This window comes from Cadophora gregata (genome assembly GCF_030347475.1).
Source record: "Cadophora gregata isolate MNR1 chromosome Unknown scaffold_8, whole genome shotgun sequence".
Classification (NCBI taxonomy): domain Eukaryota; kingdom Fungi; phylum Ascomycota; class Leotiomycetes; order Helotiales; family Ploettnerulaceae; genus Cadophora; species Cadophora gregata.
Window position 1 is genome coordinate 1,400,501 of NW_026695931.1, and position 13,083 is coordinate 1,413,583.

The 13,083-nt window shown below is 47.1% G+C and overlaps 5 protein-coding genes across 5 annotated transcripts; 3 read left to right on the forward strand and 2 right to left on the reverse strand.

Moving 5' to 3' along the window:
* Window positions 1-118: 118 nt before the first annotated feature.
* Window positions 119-3,279, reverse strand: ONS95_013974 (uncharacterized protein; the record flags this gene model as incomplete). Its single annotated transcript, XM_058507623.1, has 5 exons — window positions 119-176; window positions 256-613; window positions 668-2,015; window positions 2,067-2,429; window positions 2,557-3,279. The coding sequence occupies 4 exons, from the start codon at window positions 3,277-3,279 to the stop codon at window positions 387-389; spliced, it is 2,661 nt and encodes an 886-aa protein (XP_058356793.1). The 3' UTR covers window positions 119-176; window positions 256-386.
* Window positions 3,280-3,673: 394 nt separating this feature from the next.
* ONS95_013976 (uncharacterized protein) lies at window positions 3,674-6,355 on the forward strand (the record flags this gene model as incomplete). The annotated part of the gene is made up of 6 exons (XM_058507624.1): window positions 3,674-3,889; window positions 3,940-4,602; window positions 4,655-5,437; window positions 5,494-5,779; window positions 5,829-5,875; window positions 5,924-6,355. The coding sequence occupies 6 exons, from the start codon at window positions 3,674-3,676 to the stop codon at window positions 6,353-6,355; spliced, it is 2,427 nt and encodes an 808-aa protein (XP_058356794.1).
* Window positions 6,356-6,704: 349 nt separating this feature from the next.
* Window positions 6,705-7,210, forward strand: ONS95_013977 (uncharacterized protein; the record flags this gene model as incomplete). Its single annotated transcript, XM_058507625.1, has 4 exons — window positions 6,705-6,720; window positions 6,781-6,822; window positions 6,894-6,952; window positions 7,106-7,210. 4 exons carry the CDS (start codon window positions 6,705-6,707, stop codon window positions 7,208-7,210), a joined length of 222 nt encoding a protein of 73 aa, XP_058356795.1.
* A 1,329-nt stretch (window positions 7,211-8,539) lies between these two features.
* ONS95_013978 (uncharacterized protein) lies at window positions 8,540-10,808 on the forward strand. Its single transcript, XM_058507626.1, has one exon. It carries the CDS (start codon window positions 8,905-8,907, stop codon window positions 10,582-10,584), a length of 1,680 nt encoding a protein of 559 aa, XP_058356796.1. The 5' UTR covers window positions 8,540-8,904; the 3' UTR covers window positions 10,585-10,808.
* Window positions 10,809-10,983: 175 nt separating this feature from the next.
* ONS95_013979 (uncharacterized protein) lies at window positions 10,984-12,787 on the reverse strand. The gene is made up of 3 exons (XM_058507627.1): window positions 12,594-12,787; window positions 12,297-12,535; window positions 10,984-12,246 (listed from the first exon to the last, which is right to left on the reverse strand). Exons 1-3 carry the CDS (start codon window positions 12,745-12,747, stop codon window positions 11,695-11,697), a joined length of 945 nt encoding a protein of 314 aa, XP_058356797.1. The 5' UTR covers window positions 12,748-12,787; the 3' UTR covers window positions 10,984-11,694.
* Between the last annotated feature and the right edge of the window lie 296 nt (window positions 12,788-13,083).

The following is a 13,083-nucleotide window of genomic DNA, read 5'->3' on the forward strand; positions in this document are numbered from 1 at the left end:
AGCGTATGGGCCCCTACACCGCCTCTGCCTGCTGGTGTGTTTGAGCACAAGCACAGGCACGTCGCTGCTAAGACACAAGTGCCGGCCAAGGCATTTAACTTAGACTTTGATTTCGAGGCGGACTTCTCGTTCGGGAGCTTTGCTGAAGCTTCCAGTGGCTTTGATATGGATTTAGGCTTTCTGTCATCAGTTCACGTTTGATTGATACAGGTGATGAGCTGGTTGCTTGTCGTTAAAAAAAATTGGGAGGCTAACCTCAGTTTTATTTCCTTTAGTGTCTGGAGTTGTGGCTGTTTGATTGTGTCGCTTGCTTGGCTTGTGAGAGTTAGACACATGAATAGACGAATCTCTTTGCTCGTTCTCGAAGTGACCGATCGCCTGTGAATCTACACGTCGTCTTGATCCTCCCCGGCGTTATCGAGTACCTCTGTTGCAGCAGCGGGAGCCTTCTCTTCCTGCTTTCTCCACAGCCCAGCGAGGAATTCACTCGTGCTTGCTTCGTCGATGCTTTTATCCTCCCTCTTCTTGAGGAACCGAGGGAACCTCAAACTCAGACCTTTCTCATCGCTTACCAGGCCGATCGCCGCGGTGTAGGTAGGACTGATCGTGATATCTGGCTTCCATCAACACTGCAACCAAACGTACTTGTGAACAGTCAAAGACTTACCAGCAAAAGCCATCTCCCACACTTCCTGTGGTTCGAACCACACATCTGGATGCCCACCCTCATAATCAACATAGCTTGGCTTCCCGCCTAATACGTGCTCACCATCCTCATCATAAAATTCTTTATTGGCCTTATAAAATGCATCTGTGAAGCCAGATATGCACTTGCAGACCGCCTCTAAAGAGCCAGTCTCCTCATTCCGCACAGCGAGCAGGATAGGTGACCACCATTTCGATTTTCGGCCCTGACCGTGCCAGCCAGCGACTGGGATGAGATCTAGTGTATCGAATGTTGTGCTGTAATCTTTCTTGACCTTCAGCCAAGAGTCAAGACGTTTGTCGGGTTCGTAGGTGGCGAGTAGAGCTTTGCGGCGGGTTTTCTTTTCGGTCGGTTCCTTGTCTGCTTTCTTTTTGCCTCTGGCGGGTTTGAATGGCGACTCAGACACGGCGATTTCTGCGCCGTCGACCTCTTCATCTGCTGTCTTAGAATTTGGGAGGTTGTCGAGAATCTTGACCATGATGCCTTCGCATTTGATATCGGTGGCGCTCTTGAAAAACCCGAGTACAGTCTCAGAGTCCTGAGATGTGGCATCGATACTCTTCACCCACGTGAACTGGTTTGGAACTTCGGTGAACAGACCTCGAAGGAGCTCTCGTCGTTCGCGAAAGGGTCTATCGAGTAATGACTCCCCATTTAGATACATGAGATCAAAAGAGAATAAGCACACCTCAACTTTGACGCTCCCAATGGCTACATCTTTGCGAGCACGATTGGCGAGTGTTTGAAATGTTTTTAGATCGCCCGAGTTTCGATCAACAGCCACGACTTCTCCTTCCATGATGAAGCTCGACACGCCTTCGCCACGGATCTTGGGGATCAAAGCGACCAGGTCAGGATACTTATCAGTCATAAGCTCGAGGTGACGTGAAAATATCGAGACCTTGCCTTGAGCATCGCAATGCACCTGTGCACGTTGACCATCGTACTTGTACTCGCAGCTGAAGTCTCGACCTTGCAGCTTGGTCAGCATCTCCGAGAGATCTCTCGTGATACTGCCTAACATAGGGCGCAGCGGGATATGCAAGGCGAGTCCACATCTGATGAGTAGCTCCTCGCAAACGCCGATCTCCAAGAGCACTGGAATGAGATCGTTGTAATTTGGTCGTTTTGCGAAGCATGCTTTTACGATTTCTTCTGCTTTCGACCACACTTCTGCCAATTCCTCTTTCTTGAGTTTGGCTAGCTCTTTTGGCGATCTCAGAGGGAAATCGGCACCTGGAGGTCGAGAGAGGAGTATAGCTCGAGAAAGGGCAATCAGCATAGTGGTTTTGACAGCACCGATACGAAGCTGTGCACACATGAGCATACCGATATTCACGGTTCAGGAAGGAAAACTTACATGTTGGCAAAGAGTCCGTACAACATACCGGCTCTCTTCAGCGCCTCTCGCATCCTGTAACAGCCGATCAACCACTCTTTGCTTGATCTCACCGCTTCCAGTTCCCTGAGTTTTGGCGATCTTCACAAGCGATTGATAAACTCCTTTGATCGTGAGCGGCTTCGGCTTTCTAAGGGTGAAGCTTTGCCGCTTCTTTGCTTCAAAAGCTACATCGCCTGCATCGCCGACTTTGTCATAAAGAGCTTTCAAGGACCTGTTGTCTAGGCCACACACGTTCTTCAAGGCTTTTGAAATAGCTGATCCTCCTAAGCCAAGCTCAAGTGATATGTAGGGTGGTGAAATAGCATTGGTACTCAGCCAAACCTAGAATCTAAAACGTCAGATATACATTTAAGAGGCTTGCTCAGGCAAGTAACCGGCAAGTGTGCCATGTGGAATGAATCAACAAATACATATTGGTCTGACGCAAAGATGAGTTCATTGTACATACAGTAGGAAGTAGACTGCTAGGGTCGCCCTCAATGATTACCCGGAGCAGATTCACAAGGGTATCTACAATCTTGATTCGACTTTGCGTACTGTTGACCAGCACAAAACATCTTGTAAGCAGTGCATATGAGGCATCCCCTCCCTCTGCTGCCCAATGACCCTGTAGCGCTGCAACGTATTCTGACGGATCGAACGTTAGAGGGCTTTCATCAAATGGTATATTGGAGGAAATGTTGTCTTCGGCGGACCCAGCCGACTGTAAAGAAAGGGTGTTATTGCTTTTCGGTGCCAGCAGTGGATGTGAAGCTGGTTTCTCGGGAGAATGGCCGTCATCAGCTTCTGCCTTACTTTCGAGAAGAGCTTGACCTGTGCATATTTCTTCGCTCTTGCCAGTCTTGAGCTCAGCCCGTCTCTCGATTATGTCGCTTTGCAGATTTCCGGATAATCCTCCTACGCTGTCTCCATTCGTAGCTTTTGTAGTATCCTTCCCAGCGGTTTCCTCTTCGTCCCATTCTGCCTGGAGCTTCCTAGCTAATTGTTCGTCGGTCAACTCTGCTGCGTCGCTCTGCCCTGAATTACTTTTGTTATTCTGATGGGAACTGTGACCCATCTCAAGTGGTAGAGCCTCTTTCTGCTTGCCGAAGAAGAAATCGAGGTTTCGAGAGCTCGCAGGAGAGGACTTGGGGTCACTGTTGACTTTGCGCTTCTTCGTTGGAGGGGCCATTTTGGCTAGGCGTCGTGCCTAACTTGCCCGTGAATTTGCTCTTTTGGCCCTGCTACCCAGTATATATCCTCCATGCGGTCGCGAAATTGCTGGCGAATATATCCATGGAGGTCGAACTTGCGGTTGTAACAGTGATGGCTTTTGGTGGTCGTTCGTTGATGCCGTCATCGAAATCTGGGGGAGGCGCGTTTCCACGCGCGCAGCTCGGCACGGCAAGCCTGGGACAAAGACAAAGAAAGACACAGACCTGGACGGAGCTTGGAGCTTGGAGCTTGGAGCTCCTGATCCTGGACAGGACAACAAAAAGTGTCCACTCCACTCCAAAGCGCAGCTCCCCAACTCTCGGTCACAAAGCACTTTGCACTGTATCGCCACGCCCTTCAATACATTAGCCATGGCCACTTCTTCTCTGGCTCGACAGACGTCTTTAAGTCGACAAAAGAGCCCTGTCGCAGTACTATTAAACCCCGAAACAGATATTCCTCTAGGAGAGAGAGACATCAGAGTAGAGGACTACCTGAACGACAAAATACAGACGGTTGCGGACCTTGGAGATATTTCAAGCTTGTTAGCTAGCGTAGAGTTGCAAAAGACACAGCTTGAAAGTCAAGTAAATACTGTGTCGATCCATGGTTGTATATATGCTAAGTCGTTTTGTAGCTTCGACATGCAACATCTGAACTGAAAGATGCGCGAGTAGTGGCCGCCAACCGCAATACCTTAATGATGGAGCAGTCGCATGAGTTTGAAAGGGGATATGCCAACGTTCTTGAACGCCTGAAAATTGTCACATCATCGGATACACCGGAAGAAGCGAAGCGGAAATTCGAGAAGCCGGTAGAGAAACTGCGGAAACTGGAGCTGGCTCAAGCATATGTCAAGCTCCTTGAGGAAGCAGAATCTTTGAAGAGAGAGGCAAAATCACACCTGCCGGGAAATCCAAAGGAAGCCTTGAAGCCGTACACGAAATTGAAAGAAATTGCTATGATATTGCCTGAGCTGCAGGAAGGGGCAGAGGGAAGTGGCGTCCACCTTGTCAAGTTCATCCAGGAGACCGCAGATAGCCTTTGGGGCGAAATGAAGAAGATTATGTTGGATGAATTCGAAGCAGTGTTGAAAAAGTCGAAATGGCCAGATGCTAGCAGCGAGCCCACAACGGAATGGAGCGATTGCTTGGAAAAGCTTCTGGACCTGCAGATGCCCGAGATTGTTGCTGCGCGAGAGCCTCTTGTCCTTCTACCCATGGAGGTCCTCGCCAAACCATTCGTCCAACAGTTCAGATATCACTTTTTCAGCGACAAGCCCACGAATCATCCAACTCAGGTTGGTACTCGTTCCAAAACAAGTGCATCGCTTGTTGCTAATTCGTTCGCAGCTTGGAAACTACTATTTTGAATGGTTCCTTGGGACTGTCACCAAGTGGCAAAACTTTTTCAGAGAGAACATCGGCCCTGTTCTTGGGGCCCATTTCAGAGGTAACATTTATTCGGGCAACGCTCTTTACGTCGATCCAGTCGCTGCATTTGTGACAGCCCTGCTGCCAGTATTGAAAGTAAAGGTCGATGCCCAGATCGAGTCAGTCGCTAACAATCCGCAACTGCTCAGCCGCTTCATGGTGCAGCTCATGAATTTCGACGAAGCTATCAGAAAGAGGTTCAACTACGACGGAGGCAACCCGGATCTAGGCTGGAAAGGCCTAACGTGGGAAGTTCTTGACAGATGGTTTGATACTTGGTACGAAGTCGAGAAGAGTTTTGCTCTTGACAGATATTGGGACATCAACAAATCACCGGATAGTACTGTGATTGACTACGACAGCTCTGGTCCTGGCAAGACCAAGCCTACCTATGGCGCAATCAAAGTTACAGACCTCATCCAAACAGAGACGCTTCAATACAACAAACTACGGAAATTTTCTCATAAGATGAAATTTCTCATTGGTATTCAGGCGGAGATTCTGGATCTCTACTATGGTCGCCTCAAAGATTCTCTGGATGTTTATAGCACGATTACGTCTACAGTCGGTCGTACGATCCATGGAATTACAAAAGAACAAGAAGCTGCAATTCATGGGATTGGCAGATTCGAGACACTTTGCAAGGTGTTCGGCAGCGCCGAGCATCTGATTTCGATGATGAAAGATTGGAGCAATGAGGAAGTGAGTGTTTTCGTTCTTAGTGTCCCTTTAGCTACATGTCCATACTAATTGACAAGTTCTTCATCGATATGTGGGAAGACCTGCAAGAAAGGGCAAAGGACACAGACACCAATGCCAAACTCGCTGGCGAAATGTCATACAGTGAGGTCAGGGATAGCACATCGGACGCTATAGGTTCTGAGTCGGAAGGTGCTGTATTTGACAAAACTATCGAGAGCTTCGAGAAGCTTCGACAAATGGCGGAGTCGTACATCACTCAAGCTATCAAATACTCATTTCCAGTATCCTTTAAGCAATTCATCACAAAGCCCCAATGGTGTACAATTGGAGATTCTTCTTCCAGTATGCTTTCTATAAGTCTGTTTGGCATTGCATTTCTAATTTTTTATAGGCTCATATCCCTCTGCGAGGACTGCAGAACTGGATGGACCACTTCGGGTAGGTTCATGTCTAATCTCTTGGACTTCTGCTGCTGACACGAATTAGGAAATGGCTGAAAGCATGGAGTTCTTACGAAAAGTGCTTGCCGATACACCGTTCCGACGGATCTGGCGCGACGCACTTGGTACTCTTCAAGATTTGCTCTTGCACGATGTTCTGCTCCGACAAGAGTTCACCACCCTTGGTGCAGCACAACTTCGATTCGATTTTGAAGCTATCCAAGCAACAATTAGGCGGCACATGAATTATGATGAAGGTTCAACATTTGCGATGCCGAAGCTGAGGGAAGCAATTTTCTTACTAAACGTTCCTCTTGATGCTGAGGGTGACCAGAAGTCCCTCAGGGAAGTCAGCGAGGAAATCTTTGCAGATGGCCAGCGTACTTCAGATGCGCTTGAACATCTAGGGCTGAAACATCTTACGAATGGCGAGGCTAGGGCAGTCTTGGCGAAGAGACTTGAAGCAAGTACTGATTAGAATTTCCTTTCCAAGGAGGCAAATATCGATCATTTGAGGGCATTGGCGGCATAGGCATTGGCATCGAGATATCACATTAGACTATGATAAAACGACTCGCGAAGCAATCAAATCAGAATCCTGAAAGGATGGCTTGCAAAGCGGTGGTTGTCATGATGTAATCGATACAAGCGTAATCGACTACTCGCTTCGAACCGACTTCGTACCATACCATCACCTCGTCATAGACTACATTCCAATGAAGCCTCCTTAAACTAATAAAGACATAGAGATTATGAAGGTGCCCCCGATACATCCTCATTATTCACGCCAAAGGTCAACAGAAAACCGATCTATCTAAAGTGTTAAAATGCCTTCAAGCAAAGGTAAGGTTTATTGCTGCCTTTATTCCTCAGACCAAGACAAGTGATTGACAATTTCTATAGGGAAGCCCACAGATCCTGAACTAAGGGAGCAGATCAAAGAAGGTATGGCAATGTTGTATCGCGTTTATCCCACATTAATTTTCATTATTCATTCATGCCACTTTTGCAAATAGAAATCAAACAGGAGCCCAATAAATCTGGCGGTGGTGAGGGACAATGGTCCGCGTGGAAGGTGAGGTGTTTTCTTATCTTTTGTATTACATACACACTTTCCATTGAAGTTCTCCTTATACATTATGGGACTTCAAATAGTAGAAGTTATGTGCAAGCCTGAGAAGCGCCTTTGAGGAAACATTGAAGAAACATGGGACTAATTTTTGATTAGGCTACAAAACTCGCTAAAGAGTACGAGAAGCAAGGAGGTGATTATGAGGATGAGGCTGGCAGTAAGAATAAGCCTAAAAAAGGAGAGCCGGAGAAGAAGGAATAGATTCTGATTTTGTAATGGTCTGAGATGGCGTTAGCCGGCCGGTCGTTGTCATGAAACCGACAGCGACATCTTCTAATTGCTATATTATGGCATCCTGCAGAATCCAAACAGGAGAATCGTTGATTCTCTTCTATGAAAGTCGTGGGGATGCCAGCTTGCAATGTTGTGTTGGTGGACATGCAAGCCGAAAGTCTTCGTCCGTAGGGCCTCATTGCAGCTCCTTTGACATGTACAGCGCTCTTCCAGGGATTCAGTGCCACATTTTGCCGTAGAGTAACTATTTTGGGTGAATGAGGAAGGATTTTGTGAACATATTGACCGTTTTGAACATTACATCGGCCAGGATTCAGGTATGACCACGTCAAACCTTGAAGGAACTTATGATTTTGATAGCACGCGGTGTTGAAGTTAATATCAATATAGTTTGACACCAGTCAAACCATGTTTTTTGTCTTTTTCCTTTTTTCTTTTCTTTTGGCTCGGTACGGGATTTGAGACAGTTGGTTGGGTACTGATCATTAAAAAGGACGAGTCGACCCACCAGGCTCGCTTACGAGCCAGGACAACATAGAATCTCCAAGCGATTAACACAAACATCAGGCATTCCTAGGTTTATACAATCTACTCAAAGCTTGAATGGTTAATCGATTAATGTGCAGATGGATTTCTGGCCCTGACAATTGGATTTTGAGAGGAGATCTCTAGGATGGCTTAGTCGCACTTGAATCTACAGAGCTTCTGAATTTGGTTCGGCTCAAATGAACGCTGAAAACACCGTGTTTGGGGTAGTATGATGAAAGATAAATTGGCGAAGCGCATTGGCGTCTGAGTTCTCGAGGTATTGCTATCAAGCTGGATAAAATGTAGGCGTGGTTAACTGACCTTCTGGACTGAGATTCAGGAGGTGTGCCAAGGTCTGGAACTGACCAATAGACGAAGCTTTCTTCGCCTCGCTTGGGAACAGTCGTTTAAGGTTGGTAGCCATCCTAGACGTGTGACCACAAGCAGAAGATTGGTCTGAATATTGTTTCAGATGGCATAGTATCTGGTGATGGCTTTGGTCTCCAGGCTCAAGGAGAACTCTGCACCACTTGACCGCAGAGCAGTGATGCTACACCAGCTGAGGCTATTCCACAAAGTGCACCACCTGCAGCAGCCAAGAATTCGACACATGAAAGTGCCGTGGATGCTACCCAGTTTATTTGCTGGAAGCAATCCAATGCGTAGCCCACATACGGAGCATGTTTCTACAGGGTCAAACAATCGATAGTTCTCTGCCCGGCGAGATCTCATTGTAAATTATATGAGAATCGTCTCGAGCTAGATGTAATCAGTTCTAACATGCGCAGGGATGATTTTGGTCATGGCCACGAAGAGTCATGTAAGTGTAAATTGATCTTTGCATCCAAGTCTGCATGGGGAAGGTGACAGCACTCCTCGGGCCGACCCCTTCCCTTCCTGCCAGATCAGGAGGGCCATCATTGGCCATCATTGGCCATAATTGCAGTAAATGACAGCCGCTAGGTCTCTTTCTGATTCACTTGCCAATTCCCCTCCTTCAGATCGCTGAGAGTCGCTTCGACCTTCATAAGATGACCTGGCTGCCCACTTGCACCACTCGCCCGGTGCTCTTCTGCAATTCAAGTGGCACAAGGCCACTACGGAAGCTCAAGTGAGTTCTTGAGAATATCGAGATGTACAATTTCGTCCATATCTGGCTGTTCTGCTTGATATCTTCATGCAGTGCTTCTCCACTTCTCATTGCAGCATCTCGCTCGACACATGACAGTATTTCCAACTGTACATGCGGTACTCGCGCAGAAAGCGCGCAGTTAGTCGATGTTTGTACAGGCCAGCCCAGTAACGGCAATCCCACAAACATACCTCCGGGCGAAATCAAAGCCCAGAAAGCGTTGACCGATACACAAGTCGCTTACCTCACCATCGTGAACGGATGCAACCAAGACTTCGAATTCGTAGGGGCCAACCAATGGCAAATGAGAAACTGGGATGGGCAGTGGGTGACGATTCCAGCTGGAGAGTCTGCACAATTCGACATCAACTTCGTCCAAGGTCTTTTTGTGAAAGACAGCGACACAGGCGGCGAAGCCTACTTTCGGATCAAGAACACGGAAAGGAAATTCCACGTTTCTGCCGATTATGCCTCCAGCATGTCTCCCAAGTTGAGAGCACGTATCAGCTACGACGGACTCGGCACCAAGGATACTCCGCAGGGAACAATGTTTGACCTAGGCTTTCCGACCAAGAGGAACGGAAACACACTCGAATGGGTCCTGACAGGAAGTGAGAGCTATGGGTACTGGTCAAGTGCAAACCCGCCGGTAGCCTATCTCCATGCAATGCTGGACGTTATTGGGGAAAGGAAGCTCAAATACGTGACTATGATTGGAAGTCACGATGCAGGCATGAGTGAAATAGATGGTTCTACGGCATTTTCTACCTGGCAAAACACGCAAACGCAGTGGCTTGATGTCTACGGACAGCTGGTGCGCGGCTCCCGCTGGTTCGACATTCGCCCATGTCTTGGGAATAGTGGAAAGCATATGACGTGCCACTATTCGGTGTCACCAAACGGGGCTGTTGGTTCCAACGGTCTTGAGGTGGACGAGATTATTTCGCAAATCAACAGATTCATGGACGAGTACCCAGGAGAACTTGTCATCATCGACCTCAACAGTGATTCTGGCTTCGACACAGACCATCGTACTCCTGAGCAGTCATACAACAGACTTACGGACGACCAGTGGAGATCCATCTGGCAGAAGTGGCGGGATGGCATCAAAAAACCATGCAAAGGCTTTGACAGTGTCGCTCGTTTAGACGATCTTACCATGAATCGGCTCATTGGTGACGGCCAGGGGTGTGTGATCACCCTATTTCGCAGCATTCCAGCAACGGAAGACGCAAATAAGGGATTTTACGGATATGGAAAGCTCAACGCATATAACAGATATGCCGAGACAGACGATTATGAGACGATGCGCGCAGATCAACTTTCAAAGCTGCAGCAGAACCGAAAACTCGGCAAAGAAGGCGAAAGTGGAACGAACGACGGATTCTTTCTCTTATCTTGGACCATGACTCTGGGTGCCAATGACATCGTTACTCCTCTAGCTGACCGCGCTGCTATTGCTCAGAGTAGCTTGTTTTGGTCGGGTTTCCATGAGTTTACGCCATACTCCTTTCCTAATGTCATTTATGTAGATTTCGTCGGGCAGCCGTATCTACTTGATCAGGGGAAGACCCAAGCCGAATATTTGAAGCAGACTGGAGGCCACCTTACAGCTCTAGCTATGGCTGTTAACTTGCAGATTGCAAGCCAGAATTGCTATATTGGCGGTGGCAAGATATAAGAGAGTAGCACAAAATAAAGCCGTTTCTAAACTATAACGCCAACAGATCTTGTAAAAGGGTCCTTTAAGCTAGCAACTTCGTTTCTATTTCCACAACTAGCTAATCGCTCTTATCATCACCTCTACTATAGTAAATATGCTAGCACTAACAAGTATAACTCTTAAAAGAGTTTGTCTAATTTCCTTCTAAAAACCCCTTGACCCCTCTACTTGAAATATCTACCTAAAGTAATTATTTATACCTTTAAACTTCTGCTTTTCTCTAAACCTATCACTTTATATCGTGCTTTTAATAATATCAAACAAATAACTAGATAACTATAAGGCCTTACCTGCCAATCTTATATAAAAGGCAATCTTATAGCTAGAGATCCGAGTATGTTCGTAATCAACATATTAGGAGCGACAAAATTCCATCTGAATGAGGTAAACAACAGTCCTCCGAACTAAGCGAATCGACATCCAATTTTCTGAAGTCGCAATATCTCAAATTCATTGACAGACGTTTGTGGTTCCTATCTATCGCACTTTCATCTACGGATAATGCAGAGCCCGCGAGATTATCAAGGGCATCATCAGAAGTAAGAAGTCGACATAGAGCTTCAGATCGAGCATAAACAATTTGAATCAGCCCTGAAATAAAAGTCATGGGCTACCCAACATGCAAACGAGTGAAAGCCCAGCGATGAACCCCAGCTCTAAGAAAGGCTCCATTCTGGGTTTCACGTCGTAGCAGCGAGCATGAGACGCAGACTACCCGACTCATAGGGTGCAGTGGCACTCGACGGCTTGGGATACATGCTTCCAACATTTCACAAGCCAGGCTGTACACTTGTATGAACAAGATGTTGACTTAATAGGCTATCCAATCAAACGTTGACCCACATAACGTATAATCAATATTAGCAGATTATCAATTTCAAGGCTCGAAGAAACTACCTTCGATGCTTGCTCGGATGTAGAGTTATCGTTATCTGCGTACACTCAGTCGTTCACGTCCCATCGCTCTCCCCTCCCTTCGAGATTCATCTCCAGTGACCATTAATGTAAGCCCAAACCGGGGCGCCGTCGCTATGCACAATCCATCAAAATAAACCCACATAAGAGGTTTCATTCCTGCAGGCGATTGCCAAGTCCGCTTTTGATTCCTTCCGAAAGACTGCTCCAATCCAGCCCAGCTATTGCGCGATGATTGCTCCCTTTCATCGTAACCGGCTCAGAGAAATTGCCCGTAGCGATTTTTCTCATTATAAGTGTATCTTTGCCTCTCTTCAACGTTCGGCCATCTCCACGTATGAGATAGTCCTCAAGCCATTCATCTTCCAAGGCAGACAGAGGAAGGTTAACGAGTTCCACACTTCGATCAGCAATCGTCTCTTTAGGAGAGTTGTGGAGAACCACCGAGATCAGCATCTCAAACATATGTCGCTGAGCATATTGCGGCTGGCCACGGGCAAAGTAGAAAGCTTCGGTGACGCTGGTCCTCGCAATCGCAGAAAACAAGCATTCGATCGCGGTTCGGCTAGTAAGAGTCGGTTGTGCAGTATGGAAATAAGCCAGCGCAAGCGTGAGATCCTCCCTCGACTTTCTGACCAAGACTTCTAGAATCTCATCGGCGAATGTAGGAATCAACGATGGGTGTGTAAGATATTGTACTGCCAACTGCTTCCAATTAGCGCACGCTCCGCAATATCGGATGGAGAAATACGAACATCAAATTCCTTTCGGTCCATGTGCCATAGTCCTTTCATGTATATCTGGTACTTCTGGGGCAAGAAGGTACTTTGCTCAAGCGCCGTCGAATACTCTCTTTTGCCGGTAGGGAAGTCGAATGTGAGTAGCAGATAGTAAAGCACAGAAATTTTGTGGTGGTCGCTGGATGTGGTATCCATAATGGTTTTATGGAGCGTTCTCAGGGCATTATTGGACTTTGGAGGATAGTATTTCGGCGCTAGACGGCAGAGAGTCAGATTAGAAAGGTCCAGAGAAGGTGGCAAAAGGCTTCTTACGCCTCGTAATGCTCATCGCCTTCATAACACGATCAATGAAGAGTCCCTCCATCTCCTTTCGGTTTGCTTCGATCGTCGACACCGTTTTTTCATCGTAGGAGCATTCAGGATCGAAGGCGAATACCTCCACAAAACTCTGGAAGTTGAACATCATTTGTTACTTGGGAGCTTTTGGTGCCAGTAGGGTATTCGCATGGGGTGAGGTTGAGTTGATGTTGACAATCGCATGAAGAATTGTGGATCGGTTCTTGGCTTATCGCTACTTATCTTAGCGCGGCTGTTGTTTACACTTCCAGGCTCTGTTTACTTTGACCCGTGGTTCCCCCCACAACTTCAACAACATACGGCAATTCCATTCAACAAATTCACGACGCGTCATTTCTGTCACTTCGGCTCTTCTATACCACTCTCTTTACAAGAAAATTTGTTTTTGCTTGTCAGCGACCGCCGTAGCTGTGAGTGTCAACGCGACGGGCTGTTTCGCAGACTC

Bases quoted from the DNA above. Each gene is read 5' to 3' on its own strand.
- ONS95_013978 (XM_058507626.1), top strand. From the start codon at position 8,905: ATGTACAATTTCGTCCATATCTGGCTGTTCTGCTTGATATCTTCATGC.
- ONS95_013979 (XM_058507627.1), bottom strand. From the start codon at position 12,747: ATGATGTTCAACTTCCAGAGTTTTGTGGAGGTATTCGCCTTCGATCCT. The intron at 12,536-12,593 runs GTAAGAAGCCTT...TCTGCCGTCTAG, and splicing joins GGCGATGAGCATTACGAGGC to CGCCGAAATACTATCCTCCA. The intron at 12,247-12,296 runs GTTCGTATTTCT...AATTGGAAGCAG, and splicing joins TGGACCGAAAGGAATTTGAT to TTGGCAGTACAATATCTTAC.